The sequence below is a fragment of the Neophocaena asiaeorientalis genome, unplaced genomic scaffold, assembly GCF_003031525.2.
Source record: "Neophocaena asiaeorientalis asiaeorientalis breed wild unplaced genomic scaffold, Neophocaena_asiaeorientalis_V1.1 scaffold110, whole genome shotgun sequence".
NCBI lineage: Eukaryota > Metazoa > Chordata > Mammalia > Artiodactyla > Phocoenidae > Neophocaena > Neophocaena asiaeorientalis.
Window position 1 is genome coordinate 4,207,055 of NW_020175053.1, and position 25,124 is coordinate 4,232,178.

Here is a 25,124-nt window from a genome sequence, read left to right on the forward strand (position 1 = left end):
AAAAAAAAAAAAAAAAAAGAAAGAAAGAAAAGACAAAAGGGGAAGCGTGTATCAGGCTATAATTTACCAGCCTAGGCGTTTGCCATCTGAAATTTCACCGAGAAAATTTGCGTGCGTAAAATGAGTACAGATGAAAGTATTTTCAATGCATGGTTGGAGTTTCTGTTTTAAAAAGACACTTGTGTGAATCCTTTCGACTTTCAATTTTTTCTCATTTTTCTCATAGCATTTTTTCTGAGGCAATCCAGAACAATGTTAAAAGCATGCTCTTTGGAATCAGAACGACTTAGATTCAAGCCTCAACTAGACATCTTACTAGCGAGAGGACTTGACAAAGTTCCTTACCATGTCTTTTATTTTATTTTTTAAAATTTTTAATTAAAATATATTTGATTTACAATGTTGCGTTAGATTCAGGTGTACAACGAAGTGATTCAGTTATACATGTGTGTGTGTATATATATAGCTTCAATTTTAAATCATTAAGTTCATTGGGGTTTTTCCGATGTTACTGAAAAACCCGAACAAACTGTTTGGCCAACCCAGTATATATTTGCCGTGCCTTTTAAATCTCAGTTTGCTGATCTGTGAAATGGAATAACAGTGCCTACTTCCTGGGATGCTGTGAAAATGGAAGTGATTTCCGTTAAGTGCTTAACACGGTGCTTAGTACACAGGCACGTTTTTAGAGTAAAGAACCATCTGCTAACGACAGATTTGCATATACTTTTTGATAATCCGCATCATCAATTCATGCTAAGGAAGAGGCAGAATCAGGACACACCTTCGTGTGGGACCACATAGCACAGGTTGCTGGGGTGGGCGCTCAGTTTGGACTCTAATTCTGTCATCAGCATATTCCTTAATGGCTTGTGTGTTAAAATGGCCATTCAGAGAACAGTGCAAACATTTCTCCCTCGAGAATCTGTCTCTGATAGTCTCAATGCCCAGGGCCTCTTATGGCCACCATCACCTCCCTCCGCCATGTGGCCAGATCGGGTGGGTTGCTGCAGGGCTGGGGTCCGACTGCCCAGGGCAGGGTCGAGGCAGAACTGGCTGCCCCTTTGCTGTCATGGACGGCTGTGTCGATTCCCCAGGAAAGCCTGTGTACCTGAACTTAGATACGTACCTCTCCCTAACTAACTTTAAAAAGGGATCCTGATTTTTCAAAGACTAAATTAAAAACCACCCTCTAGTGAAAAAAACATTCCCTGAAACTTCCAGCAAAGGAACTTAGGATCCTTGTAATTCTCTGCTGATCCTCACGTGTGGATTATCCCATCACTGGTGGATGATTTCCACTTTGGGATCCAAACCGACCAGCTGATGAACCAGATTCTCCCGGACCCCGCCCCAGCTTCCTTAAATCCCACCCTTTTGCCTGTCTTTCCCCTCAGGGAGCCCATTTCCTTCTCTTCTGCATTTTCTTGACCTCGCCTGTAACTCTGGTCTTGCTTTTATGATGATCCAAGCTCTGAGCTTAATCCTCTGACTATTTCTTAGCCACGACGGTTCTCTCCTCTTGCATTCCAACAGAGCAGGTGACTTTTGTCTGTTTATTCACCCACCCTCTCTCTTTCATGCTTCCGCAGCTCTGTAAGTCAATGTGTGCATTTCTCAATTTGTGTCCACATCATTTTATTCTCTCCTTGAGGACAGAAATCCAGTCTCACTCTGCTCGCCTCCCTTTGCTTGGTGTACACTATCATTCCCTGAGTGTTTGCTGAGTGAATTCTATACACTGGAGAGGCATTCTAATTTGAAACCAAAGAAACAAATTATGGAGAGCTGAAGAGGTTTAAGTCTGTACTAGGAGTTGGCTTTGAAAAGCCACATATTAAGCTACTTTCCAATAAAGAAAATGGAAATTCTACTACGGTAAAATCCCCTAAGGCCTAAATTCTATTTATTTATAACTACTCCAAGGTAAACTGCACTCAACCCATTCATTAGACTATTAGAAAAAAGGAACTTTCTTGCAAATGTGTACTATTTATAAGTAATATTTAAAGTAGAAGTTTTAAAACTCTTTAAGATTATATTCTGGAACTCCTAAGCACTTTGAGAAAACTGTATTCAAAGATGAGCAGTTGATTTAATTTAATTCAATTTAATGTCACATCTTAACTCTGTGTGGTAGTAATTCCTCCAAAAATAATCTACTAGACAAGATTGGGTATAATGGCTCTGGTTTGTGTATACGTGGGAGAAATAATCATTACTCCTGTTAAAATCTTCTAAATCAGTCTGTTTACAGACTCAGCTGGAACTTCCTGCAATTTTTCACATCATCAAAATTTTACCAGTCACCCACTGTCCTAAACACACCCGCCACCTCACACCTCGTAAGGTCAAGTCTAAATTGTAATCGACGCAGAAGTCAAATGTAGCTATGTCCCCTCTTTCATTGGAACTCATGTTTACAAACACATTATTCTCCTTATAAAACAGCATTGAGCGTACAGAAATAAATTTTGGGAGATAGAAAGCTTATTTACTTAAATAAAGGTTCACCCTATCATTGGACACACTTCACGTGCAGCCTTTCAGAGGCACACATTGTCCAGAGCGGGACGGGTTTGTTAGGTCACGTGTCCCTTAAGGCAGAGCTCTGGCCTTTCTTAAAATGTTAGCATTCAGAGAAAAATGAGAGATTCCACTGGAAAGAAGACTGACCTAATGGTGGAATGCTTCAAGTTTTAAATTATTTTAGATGACTTTGCATCTAGATCATTCTAAGAACTCCTGAGTGAATTCACTGGCCTTGTGACTTGGGTTAATGGGTACAGGCTTTCTCTCAAGAGAAAAGTCGGGGACAAAGGGGACCAAAACTTGTAGAGTCGTCCCTCAGTATCCATGGTGGAGTGGTTCCAGGACCCCTGAAGATACCAAAATCCACGGATGCTCAAGTCCCTTATATAAAATGGTGTAGTATTTTCATATAACCCACGCACATCCTCCTGTATACTTTAAATCATCTCTAGATGACTTACAATGCCTAATACTATGTGAATGCCATGTAAATAGTAGCTTGCTCACAGCAAATTCAAGTTTTGCTTTGGGGAACCTTCTGGAATTTTTTTTCTTTTCACATATTTTTGATCTGTAATTGGTTGAATCCATGCATGCAGAACCCGCGGATACGGTAGGCCAAGTGTATCAGCCATCAGAGCCCATCAAACCAATTCCTGACCTCTTGGGTGCTCCAGCCACCTCCTCTTAAAGCAAATGGTCAATACTTTATGAGAAGCACTGAGGCAGAGAGACAGAGATTACGCTTCCTTATGTTTAGAGGGATAAGATTGATGCAGCTGCTCGAGATTTCTGGTTCGAGTCTCTGTCTTACTTCTCTTCCTGGCAGCTAAAAACCTGAGGTTGACTTTTCTCTCTCAGGCTGTCCACAAAACTGGCCCCAAAGGGAGCAAGCCCGGCCTCCTTCCTCTTCTGCAGAGATCTGCACACAATGCGCTAAGTTTTTACACCTCCTTCTAGAAGTTCTGCCTCCTAGGGTTTGCTATTTGGTTGTCAGCCTTGGGATGTTACTTAAGATAACGACTAGAAAACCAACAAATCTTTCCCAGGGTTATTTTGTTAAGTGGATTTCTTGCAAAATACATGTTTCTATTACCTAAATTACTGACTTGATTACTAATGGCATGAAGTTATGGGAGCGGGCATTTTAATTCACCTACTTGATAAAGTAAGAAGAGTTTTGGTAAATTAGACCCCAAAGGCTCTTTTCTCTGAACTCTTAGGGCACTTGAGGATAACTCTACACACGGCACATGTCAAAGCTCACTCTTTATTATGTGTGGTTACCTGCATGGCTTATCTCCCCAGCTGGGTGATATGCTTCTAAGGTACTGCCCAGCTTTGCCTTTTTGGCAGAAAGCAAATATATTGTGAAGTTGGGTCATGTAAAATACCGTCCTTCAATACGTTGCTCTTTCAAGTAGACGTATATTTGAAGAAACTGATGCTTTAATTTTCTCTTAACCATAGATTGTTGTGACCATTGTCACTTCATTCAGGAATATCTACTGAGGGTCCACTAATGGTTAAGCCTCCACGGTAAGTGAGATGGATTTTACAGGGACTCCGGGCCTGCGGGGTGGAGGCCTCGAGCAGGGGAGACAAGACAGCCAGACAGATAGGGGCTGAAGGCCAGTGTCGGGGGACAGCGATGAGAAAGTGCCCCGGGAATTCAGAGCAAGGGCAGTTCCGCTCTGTGGAGGAGCTGGTTCTTGAGCTGAACTCTCCATCACGTGTTCAAGAGGGAGGTGGGCTCGCAGGCTAGCCGGGAACCAGCGCTACCAAGGGTGACGTCAGTGGGGCTCACGGCTGAGCCAGGCCAACGCCGAGGGCCAGCTGAAGACCCGCGGCCACCTCCAAGTCCTCTCGGCAGCACCGTTCGGTCCAAACGCCGAATGGCTGGGTTTGCAAAAGACATCCAGTGCACCTGCAGGCCACGCCCACTGTCTGACGATGCCATTTTCCACTTACAAGCTAATGGAGCGTTTAACACCCCCGGAGACCATTAACAAAAAGGAAACCGAGAGAGAAAACGTTGAGGTACCCACCTATTTATTATCAGATACACGCGCCCATTGACCTTGGCATGGCTACGCGGGGGCACAAGGAAGCAGGCGGTGGCAGCGGGGGACAGTTGGAGAGAGAAAGAGGAGAGTGTTAGCCAGAGAGGAGGAGCTGATGTCCCGTAAGCTCTGCACCACCACATGTGTCACCGACATGCTTCATGCACCGGAGGAGGGTCCAGACAGCGAGATTCGGCAGCAGAGAAATCAGAGTCGGGAAATCGCCGGACGGTAACAGTCTCTCCCTCCCTCCCCCGCCGTCACACACCTTGTCAGTAATCTGTAAGGTTTACATGTCCAGAACGCATTTATCAGATAAAATACCACGGAAAACATTAATTCTTGCTCCTTCCCCAGAATTAAAAGAAGAAAATCCTCCTAAATGTCCATATTCAACATACTGTTTTCTGAGGTGTTCTAAAACTGAAGACAGAAAAAACTCATTCTATTTCTATATGCATCACAGTACTTTCTAAAACAAATTATGGACAAACTGCAGTGACGGACATTTAAATACGGAGTGGATACTTAGTACCTTATTAAGTATATATTATATAATAATTACATTGTGATTATGTTATATATTTTATCAGTATATAAGGGAAATGATATTCCTGAGGATGCCTACCTAGAACTAATAATAGTTTCACATAAGGTACATCATAAAACACTTTCATAATGCTAACTTTATAAATTGTGGAAGGCTAAACACAATGAATTCTGCTTCAGACACAAGTGACATTTGCCTACAGGGCCTACACAAACCACAAAAACGACAGCAAAACAGGAAAAAGGACAGTTGGCTATTCACAGAAACAACAGGACTGGAATCACTTTAAGGGACAAAATGCATTGATTATTCCCAATTTGGGAGTTTTTTTTTTTTTTTCCCCCAGCATCTACTAAGCGGGCAGGAACAGAGAAGGCAAAGCGGGACAGTCAATCTCGACTCCAAAAATATGTTTTTCTTCATCATTTTGATTTTAATGTAGCCATTTACTAGTGTTCTAGGGACTAAAACTACCGTGAGGTGAAAATTGCCAGTAAGGAAAATACTACAATGGAAAAGAGCTGCGAAAAAGATGGGATACGTATCTTACGTTCCACGTTGAAACTTGGGGGACTTTTACATGAAACTCTTGCATGAAATCCCAAAACACCGAACTTGAGTGAGTCCTTTGAACTCCTCGAGTTTCTAGAAAACTGCTTTTCACAGAACCAAAAATGAAATCCTGCATTCCTAAACCATTCAGGTGGCTGCCATTATATACTCTCGCCTCGCCCTTTTACATTTTCTTGGAAAAGCAACAGTTAAGGGGGGTGCTCAGGCTGAGCTGCGGCCAGAGGAGGGCCAGCTCCAGTCTCAGACTGAACAGACTGCTTGGCCTCCTTCCCTGTCCTGCCAGGCGAGGGGGTTATGGGCTGGCAGGACACCAGAGCGAACAGGGAGAACACATCTTGACATAGGCTGCTGTCCTTCTCCAGAACCTACATAATTAAATCAGGTTCTACATACTTAACAGGGACTCTGTGCAACAAGTTCAGTTTCCCATAATTCCACTCCTTAGCACAGCACAACACAGACAGCCTGATATTTCATAAACTGTGCGTGATGAGATACTGCTGCATCTTCTCTGGATGGACACGTTGTTTCCCTTGAAAAAGAGCTAAGGGGAATTTTCAACTGTGGCATCTGTGCTCCTTTGAATACAGCACTTTGCTCCCTTATTTACTTAACAAGTGTTTTTCCAGGAACTGAATCACAGGCTATTATGTGAAGCAGAGAGGAAAATCAGTATCAAGGTTCATTAGACGAGTGCTTGTAATTTCCCCGTGATGGAGCAGATCTAGGCATGTGTGATGACCCACCGTGGCTTCAGCACACATGGCCAGGGAGAGCCAGATCCATCTGCTACTTGTAAACAATTTATGTTTATTGATGGGCAGACCACAGCAGGGAGCTGATGGAAGAAAACACTGCCTTCGCTTTCTTTCCTTAAATCTTATTCTGGTTACTCGTAGATGGCAGATTCTCTCCTTTTAGCCAAGGTTCTCCCCTTCCAAGACGGAAGGTAGAATTCTGCACTACGCTCTCACTCACAGCGACTTCTTCTCTGCCTGTTAGTGCGACAGAAAACTCATCCTCCGAATTAGCCAGATTCTGTAAATGTTCTAAAAACACCTCACCAGCCTGGACACAAAAGCCACATCACCACCGCTAAGGAATTCCAGTCTACACAGCTACTCTGAACTAATTCACGTGCCTGTCAAGATCACTGCATGAACCATCATAAATCACTACCAACTGTTTCACAAAGCGCCGTCAAATATTCCGCATTTTTTTCTCATTTTTTTTCCCCACTTACAGGCTGATACTCATGGCAAGTTCAGGGCTGAGATTCTAAGCGAGATGGTTGGGAGGGTCCAGGCTGCCTTCTTGGAGCTTCCTGCACGGGCTCACCTGTAGATGGTGCTGTCTTCCTTGCTGGGAATGGACTTCAGGTCCGTGAGTTCCAGGAAGCGGTCGTGGAAGTAGTGCAGGTGCAGGATGCACACCAGCAAGAAGGATGTGGGGATGAATATGCGCGTGAACAGCTCAGCCACCGTGAACTGTTTCAAGCCAAGGTCCTCCAGCCTGCAAAACAAAACGGCTTTCCCCTGTGGGCTCTCCTACCCGAACGTCTACTGGAAGTTGGCTGTTTCACAGTGATTTCATATTGAGTGTTTTCAAGACAGCATTCTCGATTTCCCCATTTCCTGAAGCAGCTGAGCTGTTCTCCACCCCTCTCTCCCCACCCTGCTCTTCACTGGCACAACCGTCTACCTCGTGCAAGACGCCCCAATCAGGGCGTTCCCCCGACGCTTTCTTTGCCTTCCGGTCCCCACCATCTGCATCCCTTCGACCCTTGAATCTGTCCTCGTTTTCATTTCTAGCACCTCCTATTCTAGGTGGAGCCACCATCCTCACTCGCAGGATCCCCCCGCTGCTGGCTGACCGTGCTGCTGTGTCTATTCTTTTTTTTTTTTTTTTTTTCGGTACGCGGGCCTCTCACTGCCGTGGCCTCTCCTGTTGCGAAGCCCAGGCTCCGGACGAGCAGGCTCAGCGGCCATGGCTCACGGGCCCAACCGCTCCGCGGCATGTGGGATCCTCCCGAACCCGTGTCCCCTGCATCGGCAGGCGGACTCTCAACCACTGCGCCACCAGGGAAGCCCCAGTGTCTATCCTTGGCCTCCACACACATCACTTTTTCCTCAGCCAGTCAAGGGTGCTTTAAAGACTTTTAGAAATTTCACCATGAATGAGATGCAAACCATCATTACCTACAAGCCCTGCACCTCCGGGTGCCTAGCTGACCTTTCCCACTTCTCCCCTTGCTCCCCACAGCCCAGCCTTCCTGACTTTACACACACACACACACACACACACACACACACACACACACACACACACCCCAAAGTCTGCCCTGCCTCAGGCCCTTTGCATTTGCTGCTCTCTTTTTCTGGAATGTTCGTCCACCTCCCAGCTCCCAACTCACACACTTTTCCAAAGACAAGCTCTTTCCTATTCTTCAGGAGTTTAAAATGACACCTCCTCAGGGACTTCCCTGGCTGTCCAGTGGTTAAGATTCGGCGCTTTCACTGCCGAGGGCGTGGGTTCAGTCCCTGCTCGGGGAACTAAGATCCTGCATGCTGCGTGGCGCAGCCAAAAGAAAAAATGACGCCTCCTCAGGGAAGCCTGCCCTGACTATTCCATCTCTAGTTACTGTCCCCCATTCTTCAGTACCTCAACCTGTTTCTGTTTCCTTCACAGACGTGTCGCAGTTGATTTGTTTGTACACTACGTAGGTTTTTGGTTTGTCTCCTCTCCTGGACTACAAACTCCACAGGGCTCAGACTCTGTCTCTCTTGCTTCCTGTTGCATCTTCAGGTACAGAAGAGTGTCTGGCCCAGGGGAGGCACTCAAGAAATATTTGCTGAATTGACTTAAAGATATATTAGTCTAGCTACACGGTGAACCCTCCTTTTAAACTTTCCTCTTGGCCACCTCAGGATACTCAGCTCTATGCCCAGTTCTGGTGGGATTTCTAAACGAACTTCAGAAGTTTACAGAAGAAAATTAGAAAAGCCTAGACTCCTATCTATTTCATGCACAAGAAAGATTTCATCATCACTAGTCTCTGAGCACTTTTCCTGTGGCACCAACTACTCCTTAGAGCTTAGCACCTGCTCCATCAGTGAGGAGAGGCTGATGTGTTACCTTATGAACCTACTGATGAGGAACTGGGCTCCAGCTAAGAAAGGAGGAAGCATGACAGTGAGGAACCAGGCAGGCGTGCTTCACATGAAACCGACACTAGAAAATGCCATTTCATTAATAATGGGCGGAAAATTCACTTTTCAGTTGATATTTATTGAGTACCTACTATGTGCTAAAAGCTCAGGGCAAGGTCATGAGAACCCCAAATGACCAAGACCTGAGTCCTCTTCTGGAGGAACCTTTATTTATTTTTTTTTTTAATTTTATTTAATTCATCTTTTTATACAGCTGGTTCTTATTAGTTATCCATTTTATACATATTGGTGTATATATGTCCATCCCAATCTCCCAATTCATCCCACCCCCACCCCCACCCCGTCACTTTCCCCCCTTGGTGTCCATACGTTTGTTCTCTACATCTGTGTCTCAATTTCTGCCCTGCAAACCGGTTCATCTGTACCATTCTTCTAGAACTTATAGCCATCACTGGCTATAAGTTCTGGAGGAACTTATAGCCAGTGATGATGTCATGTTTTACTAAAACCTCCCAGAAAGATGTTCTGAACGACACACATTCACAACTTCACGCTGTTTGTCATTTTCCATCCCGCTGTCCACCACAATTACTTACTTTTCTTTTTTCAATCCAGTCATGTTTTGCCACAGGCCCGGGAAGTTTTCAAACTGATATGTGTATATAAAGATCAGCACCAGCATCGTGTAGATAACCACCGACATCCAGAAGTATTTCAGGATCCGTCTCCACCACTCATAGTGCACCTGAACAACAAATAAGAAAAAAAAAGCGGTCAGAGGAAAACTCACAAAGACACCCGCTTTATTCAAAGAAGACAGGTGATTCCATTTACAAATGTTTGAAAACAAAGGCAAGCTCATATTTAGTTTTTGAGGCTCTGTTCCTCGTAGGGTTGGGTGGCTGTGGATTGGAATCCGGTTCCACCAGAAGCTGTGAGCTGTGTCTTTGGGCAAAGCTGCTACCCTGAGCTTGTTTCCTCCTCAAGAGTACTTACTTTCCAGTTGTTCTGAGGATGAAATAATGATGTTTATATCATCATCATTAATAATGTTTATTTCGGCATGATGTCTGGTCTATCTCTGGTCTACGGGAGGCTTTCAGGGAGGTATATTCTGTCCTTGTGGTCACGGCTGGGGAAATGTTCTCCGTTTTGAAATTCAGGGTGATGCCATATGGATACAAATGTGGAACCCCCACAGAGAGGAGGCATCCCTCTTTACCAAAAACCTGTGGGTTTTCATTAGAGAACATCTACCCGGAATTTCAAAAGGCATTTCAAAGTGTGATTGACCTCAGCTGAGACCCTTTCATCTCCACAGGTAATCGACTCTTGTTAATCGAGGTTGCTTTACTTGTTCTCTCGGTCGCCGGCAGGAACGTTTCCTGTTACACTTGTGTACGTCATCGGGTTCCCACCCAACATCAGTTACACGCCATCTGTGGACAGGCTAACTCATTTCAATATAACACTTCATATATTCTAATTAATGAAATACTAAAGCACTCAATGCATTATACATACATTTGTAAACACACACAGACACACACGCACATGCGCGTGATCTTCTGATGCCAAACTCTGAAATACAAATGAACCGAATATTATCCAGTATTGTAGATTATCCAGCCACGGTTTTTACACAACTATTCAAAAGTGTAATCTAATGATACAGACTTCTTTTTTTAATTAATAATTTTTGAAAAACTTATGAATTTTTTCTGACTTCATTTTACACGTGCATTTGTTTTTCTTCAGTTTTGTCGTGTTTATTTTATTTATTGAAGTATAGTTGATTTACAATGTTGTATAGGTTTCAGGTGTACAGCAAAGTGATTTAGCTATACATTTTTTTTTTCAGATTCTTTTCTTTTATATGTCATTACAAAATACTGGGTATAGTGCCCTGCGCTATACCGTAGGTCCTTGTTTATCTATTTTATATATAGCAGTGTGTATCTGTTAATACCAAACTCCTAATTTATCCCTCCCCCCTCCCCTTTGGTAACCATAAGTTTGTTCTCTATGTCTGTGGGTCTGTTTCTGTTTTGTAAATAAGTTCATTTGTGTGGTATTTTAGATTCCACATGTAAGTGATATCATAGGGTACTTATCTTTGTCTGTCTGACTCACTTCACTTAGTATGGTAATCTCCAGGTCCATCCATGTTGCTGCAAATGGCATTATTTCGTTCTTTTTTTATGGCTGAGTAATATTCTATTGTGTATATGTACCACATCTTCTTTATCCATTTCTCTGTTGATGGACATTTCTAAGACCAGGAACAAGACAAGGATGCCCACTCTAACCACTTCTCCACCATTTTAAGAACCTAACATTTAAAATCAGTGCACAAGCCGAAGGGAGCTACTTCTCATTTTAGGATTCCTAGTGTGTAATGTCTGAATCTCATCGACCCCTTTACACGATGTTTTCACGAGGTCACAGTAACTTAGAGTCTTGTCGAAAGAAGCTCACGTATGTTCCTGGACAGATGTGAGGACTGAAAAACAGGGACAGCTGTGTACCCACCTGATACAGGGCCACACAGAACAGGAAGAGCACCATGTAGATGATCTTGTACATCACGATTTTACCCTCGAAGCTGACAAAGAAGAACATGCCTCCACAGACGTAGATCCAGTACTTGATGAACAAGGCCACCACCAGGTTACCCAGCACCTTCATGATGTCCTGCTCATCCTCCTCCTCCTCCTCCTTCTTCCGCTCCTGCTTCTCCTCCTTTGCCTCCTCTTCTTCCTTCTTCTCCTGGGCCTCCCCATCCACCTGTATGTCCTGTTCGTCATCTTCAAAAGAGAAGCCCATGCCGTTCAATGGAGCTGGTCCCCGGACTGGAACCACACTCTGACCAGTGTGATTGGGAGTGCCACACAGCGCACGCATTTCATGCACTACCATATGAGTTAAATAATTTTAGATGGTTCTAATAAACAAGGCAGAATTTATGGAACTAATTATAGTCCATTTTCCTAAACTTCTTGAAATATAGTTTTAAAGAAATACATTTGGTAATACTTTTATACTAATCTTTTTATAACACCTATTTCACTTGTAATATCCTGCTGTAAGTACTGTAGGGTCGAGGAAAAATACATAGGCGACAATAACACAAATAAAAACGACTACGACAACTTCAAATTCCAACTGTTAACATGACTCCAGACAATCCTAGCAGTATTTTACTGGATTTGGGTTAATGGTAATAATCTTAACCAAAAGTATGCTTTTAGAGAACTAAGAAAGTAAGAGTTAAAGCCAAATATCATTTAATTTAAATTAGAATTGAAGAAGAATTGTAATTTACCTAAGTTTAAAATAGTTTTATGCACTGCAATGCAAAGCTTATATTTGGTCTTACTTTAAAATATGCTAATATATGACTCATTTTTGTGTTACTAAGGCAACCTATTAAATACATCTAAATAATGGATTCAAATGACCAGGAGATCCACAGAGTGAGGGGAATGCAAGTGAGGTGAGAGGTCAGAGCAACTGCTGATCTTAAATGAACTATTCTTTATATAAAGTAACTGGTGAATTTAATCACTCTATTAACAGACACATCCAAAGTCAAAGAGTCAAGATTCAAATCTTATAGACTTTTGTTGCTGAAAAGTAACTCCATGGTTAGGTCTAAACGAGAAACTATAAGAAAAGGATGAGTTGGTGTGTGTTGGTTTTCTCCTCCTTACCGGGTTAGTCTTAAGGTTACCAGCCCAACCTCTGTGAACCTTTATGGCATCCTTTTCAGACAAGGCTACACACATCACTAGTGGTCTCCAAGCCGTTCTACTAACATTAAATGATATTTATTGGTACATCCAGGCAGGTAGGGAGTGAGAGGCTCTCATTTTACCCATACAGCAGGTCTAAAACTACAGAGGTGATCGATCGTCAAAACATCAGATTCTATTTTTGACTTTGTGGTATATTCGTTTTTGAAAAGAAGAGGATTCGAATTTGGAAGATTTGAGTCACTTTCTTGGTACTAACACTCAGTAAATGTGACCGTGGAGAACCCAGTGCACTTCCCTGAGCTTCAGTTTCTCTTCCCTGAAGTGGGAGTCACTTACGTGAGGATCAAATGACACAGGGTCTCTGAAGCTCCTATGGACGGGGACTTAGCCCCGGGACGCGGTCATTTATCTGCTCACGTCTACACCTGTCCTCCCTCTGGTCTGGAGCAGAGCCCCCTGGATGTCCTCAGGGGCCCTTCCTCCCGTCACACACCTCACGCACTAATTACCTTTTTCTTCATTTTCCTGACTTCCGATTTTGACCTCAGACAGAAGAGCTTCCTTTTCTTGGAGAGCTTTTTGCTCTGTGAGGTGCTGTCTCAGCAACAGCCAAAACGTGATGGTGAAAAGGATCTGAAAGGAGAGAATTAGGAACACGAGCATCAAGCCTTTGAAGCATAAGCCTATTTCAACAACTACTACGCCTCCTCTGCATTTCAGTGGGAGCAATTACATGAACCTTTCCACTTGAGATAGAGTCAGGCACCCACTTGATTTCAGCTGAAAGTCACTGGCTTTTAAATCTCCTTTCCCGAGGATGCTGGCATGCCGTCCAGTGCCACGGTGCATTCATGCCTGGGATGCCCCGGGAAGCTGCACAGGACAATCTGGGCTGGAAACCAACTTGGACCAGTGGTCCCCTTCAAGGTGCTAGCCCTTGACTTCCCATCCTTCCCTGACATCAGCACAAGTATCAGAAGATGATGTATTTCTGCCACGATCCCTGTTGCTTCTGCAGTGGTCCTTATTTTGAAGAATTCCACAGATGGGAAAGAACATTTCTTGCCAGCAAATAGAACCCCTTAATATTCCCATTCTTCTCCCAAAGCTGAAGGGGGAATTGTTCTGAGTGCCCACACGTTTATATTAACATTTTCCTGAGGGCTAGGAAAAACATTATGATTTCAAGCAGCAGCAAATATTTGGAACGTATTTTTGTACTTTTTTGCTTGGATGTATTTGTTTTGATTACTGTGGTTTTGTCTGAATGCTTTGTTTTCTTGCTTTGCTCTTCACTTACCTTTGAGGCAAGTTCCCCTGGCTCTTTCTTTTCTAAAAATCCTGGGACCTTTTTAATTTCAGGGAGTTCAAAACTCCATATGTACTGTAATATGAGCAGGAGATTTCCGTAGACAACCATGAATGGAGAGCTGATCATGGCATATTTCCTTCTGTTGCGAATCATCCAAAGAGTGCAGGACCAGATCAGCAGCACGAACGTCAGCCAGCTGTGGTACGTGATGCTCCACGCCTCCAGGAAGGAAGGAGGAGAAAACGGTGACGGTCAATACAACGTACGGGCCCCACCCTGCTAAGTTAGACGTTATCTAGCAGGAAAAGGTCAGTAACATTCACACTATGGAGGGAGGGTGTTGTGGTGAAATCGTGGAGGGACATCCCAGCTGCGGCAGGGGACACAGCGAGGAGAAAGGCTGCCTCTGTGAGCTAGCACTTGCCCTCGACTTCCTGGAAGGAAGAAGGTCGGGCAGGGGGCTTCACTCCACGTCCTTTGCCCTCCAGCCCCAAATGTCTTCCTTTTCACCCTGCTTTGCAGAATGAGAAGCAACCGTAAGTGCTTTCTCCTTTATTCTTCCAAACCAGCTTGGGGTCGGCTATTTTTTCAGGGTGCTGGGTGAGTGTGGCCAAGCTGGGCTCAGAAACAGGAGCTGCAGGGACCACAGGGTCAGCACACAAGCTGGCTTCAGGGGTCACCCTTAGCAGACCCGCCGGGAAGACAGACATGATAGAAACCAGGGAATCTCCAGGAGGAGGTAGAGTGTTAGGTGTCCGCACACCGCAAACAGTAAAGCCAGGTTAATGGAGAGGCTGGCCTCCCCTTCTGCCCTGCAAGAGGCAAGACATCTTCCACTCACACCAAACCCCCACAGATCCAGAAGATATCTCAAAGGGCAGTGGCTGGAACAGTCTAGAAAATCAGGCTCATGAGAACCATTAACTTCAGTAAATCTATCCTCTCATACCATAATCTCGGATACCAAATTTCTGTGAAAAGGTCTTTAAAAATATTTTCTAGCTGTTATTTGGAGCTAATTGAAATCAGTCATATTCTTGAGTATCACGAATTATCAAGAGTTATTCGTAAAGTCTGAAATGTTTTACAAGTCTGTTTTGCTTCTGGAAAGCAGATAAGTATTGAGATAAATAAGATAAATGAATAAAGTCAGCACAGAACAAATACTTCCTTGCAGCAATGTGCAAATCTGTCCGAAAGCAGAGCTAGCTTTTTAAATGTAGAGTTATTTAAAACTGTTGGTTAAAACATATGGTAATTATAAACTGGAAATTAAAATTGCTTTTAGTAAGATTAAGTGAGTGACTGACAACGATTACCAAGTCTGAATTATTTTCATGAAGATAGCATTCCTTGGAAATAGTGTTATCAAAGGTCGGTAATATTTAATGCCTTCATCCCAGGATGAAATTCAGATCTGACCTGGCCATTTTTTTGTGGAGGACCGAAGAAAGTAATCTTCGCAGATATTATAATTCCAGCATATTTTCCCCCCTGTACATTATCCTTGTTTGGGTGAAAGAGGGAGAAAAAGAAATTGTGAGGATTTCGCTTTGTGTTTTTGAATAAAGACATCTATCGTTCTAACAGACCGTGCTCCTTTCTGTCTGTGATTAAAAGTCTGCTGCCACGGGGGAACTTCCACGGAAGACAGGCACTTTTAAAGCATTAATATTGTGGCTCTGTGAAAACAAGTGAAATGGCACCAGACGAGAGCACGTCTTTAACAAGACGTCTGCTCTCCTGTGTTGTTTTTACGATAGATTTCTTTTCTACTGAGGAACTCAATGTGTATTTCAAGTTTTTCTTTTTTTTTAAGCTCTATTTCTTTACATAAAGAAACCAACTTCTCTGGCTTCTTTTTAGAGACAGAAAAAGAAACGTATACTCTTTTGAGTTCAGAATCTGAATTATCTGATGTTTTCAAATAGAGTTTTGCTGTAGTGTAAATTAGGGATTGACCTATAAAGTGCCAAAAGTACCCAGAGAGCACAGAATTCATATTATTTAGAGAACAGAGTTTGCAGTTCCCAAAAGAGCCATCTTTAATTTCGAGGAGATTTCTGTTCCCAATGCTCTCAGCCATGGCCATGGTCCTTGCAGAAGCTGAAGCTGATGTGCAAACAGGTTTTCTCAGGAGACATCTGGACTGAGAGCCTAGGGAAACTGTCTTTAGGTGATTTTTTCCCCTAGAATTATAGAATATTTTCTTTTTTTTATCATTTACGGTGTCCATGGGATCTCACTACTGGCCACAAAATTTGAAGACTTTTGTGTTAAATAAGTTTCTCAAAATAAATTAGCTTTCCCAGTAAAATTTGTTTTTAGGAAGAGCAGAAATTGGCCTTCTTTTATATCCTGTCTCTGGTCCCAAGGACGATTTCTGAAGCTCTGATGCTGGAGATGGAGCATGTTCCTAGCGGTGAGCAGGAATGCAGGTAAACTGAGAGCTCACAACCAGAAGAAGCCCTCGGGGACTTGGTGCTTGATGCTTAGATCGGTAAACATTTGTTGCAGCTCAAATGGAATAAAGTCTCAAATCTAAGACAAGCTGTGACTATAACCCTCATTATCTGAAAGAAATAAAAGTGGCCTTTGTTAATCGCGAACACCTTCAATGCCACTTAGAAAAACTACTCATACGTCCTTTAAAATCGGCAAAATAGGGGACAGTCTGACTTAGGCTAATTTGAGAGAAAGGTATTAATATTTAGAAGGAGGCTAGCTAGCACAGAGGACATGGTTTTGAAATCTATAATATAAAGGGCCCATTAGAAATTACCATAAGCAACCATTCTCTGCCAAGATATTGGGAAGATGAAGACATCGGTGCTGGCGGGAGGAGGTGGTGGGGCTTGGAGCCAGCGGGGTGCAAGCACCGTCCATCCCTCCAGCACTAATTTTGTGCCCAAGGACAGGACACAGAGCAAGATATAGGGGCAGAATACAGGCAGAAGTTAAGGGTTCTCACGGGCACGCACCATCATAGCGATAAGGGCGCAGATGTAACTCTGCTTCATGATGAACTGGAACACAGAGACCATGGCATGGACTTTGACACTCCTTTCCTCCTCATAGGCCTTCTCCTCCTCAAATTCTTCATTCTCATCTTCTCCCTCCTTCTTTTCTAGAGGGACAGATTATTTTATATAAAAATCTATGCAAATATGTGAATTTCACATAAACGTCCCAAGCAGTACAGAGCACGTATTTGTCATCTACAGTAACAGGCAGCTTTCTTTCAACACAATAAACTGAGAGAAAAGGGAGAAAGGCCTCATCCAAGTTTTGGGGCTCTTGGTTTTCTTATTAGACGAAAAGAGCTCTTTCTGAAGACATCATCCACTAACCAGCAAAACTATTGGCCGTGATTATGCAATCCAATTACAGAAAGAGTAAAACACACATATGCACGTAGGTTTAACACTAGAAACAAGTTGACTTGTTTAAAATAATTTTTTACCTTTTATTTTTCAAAGTTTACCCCAATTAGGCCACTTATTTTGTACCCAAGGACAGAACACACAGAGCAAGATGGAGGGGCAAAATCTAGGCAGAAGTTAAGGAAATGAGCTTCATCAGACTGACCATGGAAGGAAGCAACCTCTGCTAGAAAAGAAAAAGGAAAAAGAACCAAATCCAATGAAGGATAAATCAAAGACAGAGCTCCGGCAGGAGGATAAACCAAAGACAGATCCCGGCTCCTTACCCGGGGAGTCGGCGGCGGGCTCCCAGCGGTACTGTGGGGTGGAGTACAGGTCGGCCTTGGCGGGGCCGTTCTCCAGGGGAAGGCTGGGGTGGATGGTGTGGTAATCCACAGGGTTGCCATTCACAGTCACCAACAGGCTCTGCCGGGGAGGCGGGGCAAAAGCAGTTGTGACGGCAGCTCTGGTTTCCAGTGCAGACCTGCCTCCTTCCCTTCTGGTAGGTGGGCACACGGGATGGTGCAGAGCCGATGAGGGGCCGAGCATTGTCGGCAGTGATGCCCACTAGCAAGACAGTCTTGCTCACCCCCTCCAAACCTACACCCCACAGAGCCATCACAGGACAAGGTAAACCTGACCTTGCCCACCTCTGCTGCACCCCAGGCCGTGCCCCCCTCTCCGTCCTCGCTATGAAGTGTGAAGCCTGGAAAGGATGCTGAGGCTTCAGGACCTGCTCTTGTCTCCTCTCCAGCCTCAGCTCACGGCCCCTCCCCCCAGCCATCCTCCAGCTACAGGAACTCCAGACTCGCCTGGGTCCCGGCCTGCAGCCCGAGCACTGCCCGGGCCCCCCTGCCTGCCCCACACCCTGCGCGGCTCCCAGGACTTAGCAGATTCTCAGGTTAGACAGCAACCCCACAGGTCTCTACCTGATGCTGCAGCTTGCAATTCCCATGTTGCAGCACTCTGTACACTAAATACAATTTCCTGCTTTTTTTCTGTCTCTTTAGCTTTACAATTTTTCATTTACGCATATACATATAAACATATACACGCACACATACATATGTGTGTCCATGGACATGCAAGACTTCTTACTCAAATCATGGAACAGGCAAACCCTCCACTGTGGCTTTTTAAAAGTTTAAAAACATTTTATATGTTTATACGCGAGCTCATGTTTTATGAGTCAGTGTTTTAACAGCAATAAACCAGATACAATTTCTGCAAAAAAATTATTTTAAAATGTATGGAAATTTTATAGACCACTAAAATACACTCAGAGGGGCTAATTCCATTTATGTCCCTTTTACATCACTGACACGCGCAAAAATGAGAATTCTAAGGATATACTAACATCAGATGGTTTGTAGTCATCTTGAGTCATGGATAAAAGCTGCAAAAAGCAATGCAGGACAGCATGTTAATATGTGAGCTGAAAGCATCACGATGTTTATACACAGCTATAAAGTTGTACTACACACATACCCATCCCTTCAACTAGCTGGATGCCAGTGTGTTAAAATTGCCATGCAAAATACAAAGGCATGAATAACGCAGCTGGAGGGTGTTGTTTTTATAACCCTTTCCAGTTTCCGATGTTAACTTTTAATCACGACAGTCAGTAAGCACTCATTAACCACATGACTACAAAAGAGCTGATTACGTTTTTTCAAGTGTTTTGTTCTAATAGAGTTAGCTGCTTGGTTTTATATTCCTAGGACCCTTTGAGACGTCTGCAGAATTCTGAAAGTACTGACTTTTCAAGAAATTGAAGTTTCATAATAAAGAAAATTTGATGTGCAGTGCGGGCTGGGATCAAGATTTGTGTATTGTCTGCAACAAAAGAATTATGACACAATTATGCCTTTTAGCTCTATTAGTGCTAGGGGTTTGGGGCTCCCCCCAGTAACAAGCGTCTGCTGAGCTAAAGGTTCTCCCACTTTTTTGGGTCGGAACTCATTCACTTCCTTAAAAATCACTGAAGGTCCCAAAGAGTTTTTATTTATGCAGGTCCTATCCATCAGTATCCATCAGTATCTATTGAGGCATTAAAACTATTCACTTGTTAATTCATTAAAAATTGGAAAAAAACTTGTTCACATAAATAATTTTATTCAAATAGCTGTATTTTTTAAAAATAGTGAAAAGAGTGGTGTTGTTTTACACTTTTGAGTATCTTTAATGTCTGGCTCAAAAGAAGACAGCTGGGTTCTCATGTCTGTTTGCACATTCAATCTGCTGTGATGTATTGTTTTGGTTGAAGTAGTTAAAGGAACTCTGGCTTCACCCACCGATGCAGTCGGAAAAGAAAGAAGTATCTCAGGAGTCCATCTAGACTGTGGATCCTCTCCTTGGACCCTCTCCCAAACTCAAGATGGGCAAGTAACCGAAGGTGAGCTGTGTGTGGAATCAGTAAAGCCCCTGGAGGATCCTGCACCCGGATCGGGTCCTTTACCTACACACGTTGTGACCGCACGTGCTGGTGATGTGCTTTAGGGATTAGACAGCTCCACTGAATACTGACACGCTGTACTGCACAAAATCCGAGTCTTCCAATATTCTAATTTTCACTAAAAGTTCTCATTTTATCACTGGCAACAAATGCTGTCAGTTGTTCGCCTTGAAGCGATGGACCACTCCATTCACTTTCCAGTAACTGCTGAATGTCCATTCCTGAGCCACCCCAAACTGTCTGTCAGCTGTTCTTGCACGTCGACCTGGGCCGCTTACCTGCCAAGTGCTTCTCCTCCTCGAGGGGTCAGCACTTCAGGGGGGTCTCCCCTTATGCCACTCAGAATATTAAAAAGGTATGTGCCTCAAGGCTGAGATTTAAAAGAAGCAATGACTGTTCCTGGTTCATCAAGAATATTCTTAAGTGGAACTGGCCTTTCTGCTTTGTTTTCCAAGGACACAACCACGGCTGCGGGGGTTCGTGCTGCTGCCTTGGTTGGTGCTTTTGTACCATCAGAGCAATTGTCAACATAGTCCAAAGGCGAATGTCTTAAGTATTATTACAAAAACAGTTTCGAGCCTGTGGATCCTGGCAAGGGTCCCAGGAATCCCCAGGGATGGCCCACAGACCTCATTTTGGAAACTGCTGTGCTGTCTCTCTGGCTTAGTGACATGGCAGGACAGTCTGACACGTGTGATGGGAGGAAAGGGCCCCCGGAAACCCCAGAGGTCTCCGGGCACCACGTCTGTTCCACATGGCTGCCAGCTCCCTGAGAAGTTCATTCATTGTTTCCCTGTCTCTTAGTCCATGACAGTCAGGCATCAACTAGGACCACGTGTCTTAGAGAAACTCTTCCACCAAGTCAATCAGAGAATCTGCTCCTCGATTCCCAAACGTGCTGGGAAGCAAAGTGCTGACCCCGTCTGAGAATTGTATCTGTCTTCACCACATTGCAAATGGGCCATTTTAACAAGTCAGTGGCTGGGTTGTGTTGAAAATAGTGAACAAATGGTGAAAAGATGAAGAATCACACAGCTGTGCTCCCATCCCTGGCATCCACACTGCGGCCCCGACACAGCGAGAGGCTGCGCTCTTCACGTCCACACAGACTGGCCGGTGTCCCGAAGGCCATGTGAGCAGTCATCGTCACTGCAGCAGCCACCCCGACACAGGGAGTTACTCTCTGCAGTGCATCCCACCACCCAAGCTGTTACCGCCCAGGGCCAAGGGGTCGCTTTCTTGTTTTTTGTTTGTTTTAAATACAAAATTGTTTTTTTTAATTAAGAACACTCTCTTTCTAGGGTTAAGAGACTTCAGGGAGAAGCACTGAACGATAAAAGTCTGGGTCTGATGGAGCCTGGGGTTTCCTTTCGAAGCACTGGCTTCCCTTCTCTGAACAGATGTTGGGCACTAAGACTTCCTCATCAAATGGCTCCCGTAAACTGAGCAATCTGGGTTTGCAGGTGGACTCACGTGACCTGAATTCAGCAATATAATAAAAAGCAGCAAAATACACGAGAAACCCCTTTCCTTGCGGCTTACTTTTCTCTCATCCGTGGGGTAGTGGGTCGCGTACCACAGGCTCCGCCTCCTCTCGGCTGTGACGGGGACGGGGCTGCAGGCCAGGGCTCTGTCCTCTTCCTTGGTCCTCTCTTCCTGCACCTGAGACACAGAATAACCCACAGGACAGCCCTGCTCCCCGGAGCAGCCCCTCAGCGGCCTGGGAGACCAGACACAGCTGCCCATCTCTACCCCCATGTGATGATTTTGTAAAGTAACGCATACACTACATGGGCTTTTATCCAGACACTTTCAAAGATGGCCAAAATGCCACCCTGTGAACGCGAAGCACAGCAGTATCGCTTGTTCCTGTTCCCTGCTAAGCCCCATGAAATACAGGAACAGGCGCTCACGTTATGTCACCGAGCCTCCTGTGTGTATTCTAACCTGCAGGAGGAAGGGGCTGGGCTGGGTTCACAAAAGTCACACCTGACTGTGGAACTCAGCCACGGGAATCTTTAATGAAGAAGACATTTACTAAAAGCAGACTCATCTAGAGCTTACACTCAATATTAAGCAAAAAGAGAGCTGATGCATAACACCGCTGCCTTGCCTAATGGGACCTTGGCCTGAATCAGACAGTAGGAGAGTTGATAGAGAGAAAAAAAGGATCAGAACGCACTTGGTGGTTGAGGATGGTTCCCAACAAAGACGCCCCATAAAAGGGCACTAACACATGTTGATATGGGGGCAGAGGGAGGGCACGTAGTGCCACTGCCCAATTCCCGGGGCCCAGTGCACACAGAGCACCCACGGGGAGCCCCAGATGCCCCGGGGAGCCCGTGTGTTACATTCACCTCCAGATACCTGCTTCTCTCTCTCTTTCTCAAACATATACCGTAGACTTTTACCACAGAACTCACATTTTCCATGAAATGTGCCAGGCCACCTGGAGCCATGATAGAACCAGGCACCTGCCCTCCATCAGCACCTCAGTGAGAAAGTCCCGTGTCCCAGCCCCACTTAAAATACAGACCCCTGAGGGTCGATGCTGTTGTGAATTAGGCCCTGTTCTCCACACACACCCGCAGACGCTGTGGTTTGTGACCTGCTGTGAACTGTGTGGCCTGGAACGTGGACTGTCCACCCCAGAGGGCCCGTGGCTAAGGAGGCCAAGTGTCTCCTGGGCCTGAGGGGCTGTAACAGCCCAGCAGCACCTGTGCACAAGCTCCTGCCTGACACACCACAGAAAAAGCCAAGGGCACCTGGAACTCTTGTGAGCCCGAAGGCCTTAAAGTCATTTCCGTCGTTGGTTAAGACATTGTTCAGAAATAGTTTCCGTGAGATATTTTAATTTCTTTTGCACAGTTTTATGTGTGCATATCCACATCTGTGTGTTTGTGGCAGAAGTGAACACAGTACCACTTTAAGGGGTTTTACTGGCACACTCATATCTTAGAAGAGACTTGGAGGAAAAGGTAACAGAAGGTAATTGGGCTTCTCCAGGAGCCCTTAGAGCATTCTGTCACCACGTCACTGCCATCACTGGGTCCAAGAGAGAAGTGAGTCGTGAGGCCCCTGCAAACAAGCACGCCTGTGTGGCCCTCTCACAGGAGGGAGGTGGGCAGACCCCCTTCCTGCAGGAGGCACTTCCGCTGGGATGGATGGAACACACCTCCCAGGGTTTCACTGTGCCGACTTGGGCCTGCTCACGTCTTTGGGGGCTGCTTTTCCTCTTGTACAATGTACAGTCCCCCAGAGCGGAGTCTCACACCTGGGCCGATGCTCTACCCCCAGCCCCAGGCCAGTGTCTGAGACGCTAGCTCTTGATAAACACTGGTTGCCTAGCCAGCTGACCGCGTGGATGGAGCCTGGATGAGCAGACAAAGAGGGGAGGCGGGCAGGGCACCAGGGCCCCCGAGCTGGAGGGACTGCATCAGAGGCGCCAGGCTGGTGTCTAATGTGAGCTCTGCTCCCCAGCACGTGGCCATGAGGTGAAATGCGGCAGCCCCGTCTACACCACCTGCCTCCCTGTGTGCGGATCAGCTGCCTTACAGCTGAGCTTCTCAGGGTCATTTAGGGGAAGCAAAAGCAGACTGGCGTTTCCTGTCACAGAAAGGGAAAAGAGAGAGGCCACAAGCCACCCTGGTCCTGTTCCCAAAGTGCCATATTCTACTAATAATCCCATAGGGAACAACCCAGTCCTCAGCCCTGCCCCGTGGTGGGGCCCCCGGGGGTTATGGCACCACTGAGAGCGAGGACATCCCCACGGCACCATCAGAGGTTGGAGGTTTGAGAAGATTTAGGAAACTCCAGTCGCCGTGGTAACAGGGTGTGTCGTCATAGAGACCCTAGCTTTGTTGGCAAATGTAGGCTTGAATCCAATATTTACTATTTGGTAAGTGTGTGATTTACCTCTCGAACCTCGTTTTCCTCATCTCTAAGATGGGTACAATACCTATTCTTGAGAGTTATGCAGGGGATTGAATGAGATAATGTATGTAAACAACCTAGCACGTGGCCTGGCATTTAGTAAGTGCTCAATACAAACGACGCTTCCACTCCCCTCACCACGGACCATCTGAGCAGCCAGGGGTGATGCTAACATAGGGAAGCTGGTCTTTGTCCTGATAGTATCTGTATTCAGTTAGAACTCTTGGCAGAAGCAAAATACTATAATAAGAACACTATAGTTATTTTGGCATATAGTACTAATTAGCCAGCAGTCGATAGGAATGAACACTTTCCCCTGGAGTTTCCAGGCTACTTTGCAGACAAGACCATGAAAACCTTTGATCCTTACAAGGGGCTCCTGTAGCCAGATTCGGATTAGAGTGGCCAGCGTGTAGTACATCACCAGCAGGATGATGGGGTTGGCATGGTGGTACCATGACAGGTCTGGGTTTGCTATGATCTTCCACGTGCTGGAACAGTCTGTTTGAATGACTGATTTGATACCAAACAACCTGTTTCAAAACAAAGAAAAATATTAAGCAGATGCAACAAAGATCTGGGTCCAGTCAACAGAACACAAACAGCTGGTTTTAACACGTTCATGAGCTAGTCCTAGGTGGATCCATCCCACTCTAAATACTTCATTACTCTTCTGTATATATAACTACATCTTTAAATAGTATCTGTGTGTATATATATAAAATATACACATAATATATGCATCCTAAAATCATACACTTGTGTGTTAGTGTGTGTATAAAATTCATGCCAGCATTACCCAGATGGTTTTTACCCTGGTTCAAAAATCTAGCTAATACTAAATCCTTGCACACCTATTAGAAATGTATATTTGAATTGTCAATCAGCCCTATAAAAACCCTGCACTATTGAAGTGTCAGGTATGTAGTAACACATTACTAAGTCCAGCTAAATGAGCACATACTTTGTTTTTGGTGGGATCTAGCACTAGCTATTCAGTTAGTGTTGATATTATTGGGCAAGTATTAAAATTGGACACGGTTCTGATTCAGTCATAAAAGCCAGATATTATATACTAGAGTTTCTGTAAGACATATTTCTGTCCAATTTTATTTATGGACAATTTGATTTTTTCACAGCCTTAAAATTATATTGTTGGGGCTTCCCTGGTGGCGCAGTGGTTGAGAGTCCGCCTGCCGATGCAGGGGACACGGGTTCGTTCCCCGGTCTGGGAAGATCCCACATGCCGCGGAGCAGCTGGGCGCGTGAGCCATGACCACTGAGCCTGCGCATCTGGAGCCTGTGCTCCGCAACGGGAGAGGCCACAACAGTGAGAGGCCCGCGTACCACAAAAAA

At 44.8% G+C, this 25,124-nt stretch overlaps 1 protein-coding gene across 1 annotated transcript in view; it reads right to left on the reverse strand.

Annotated features, from left to right (window-relative positions):
• Window positions 1-25,124, reverse strand: part of PIEZO2 (piezo type mechanosensitive ion channel component 2) — a 338,761-nt gene that overhangs the window by 84,320 nt on the left and 229,317 nt on the right. The window contains exons 8-17 of the mRNA XM_024763891.1: window positions 24,139-24,301; window positions 21,378-21,497; window positions 18,738-18,776; window positions 17,668-17,806; window positions 16,940-17,085; window positions 13,947-14,177; window positions 13,156-13,279; window positions 11,421-11,695; window positions 9,485-9,633; window positions 7,057-7,230 (exon numbers count right to left, since the gene is read on the reverse strand). Of these exons, the coding sequence (XP_024619659.1) occupies window positions 7,057-7,230; window positions 9,485-9,633; window positions 11,421-11,695; window positions 13,156-13,279; window positions 13,947-14,177; window positions 16,940-17,085; window positions 17,668-17,806; window positions 18,738-18,776; window positions 21,378-21,497; window positions 24,139-24,301 (1,560 nt within the window). The remainder of the gene's footprint in view (window positions 1-7,056; window positions 7,231-9,484; window positions 9,634-11,420; window positions 11,696-13,155; window positions 13,280-13,946; window positions 14,178-16,939; window positions 17,086-17,667; window positions 17,807-18,737; window positions 18,777-21,377; window positions 21,498-24,138; window positions 24,302-25,124) is intronic.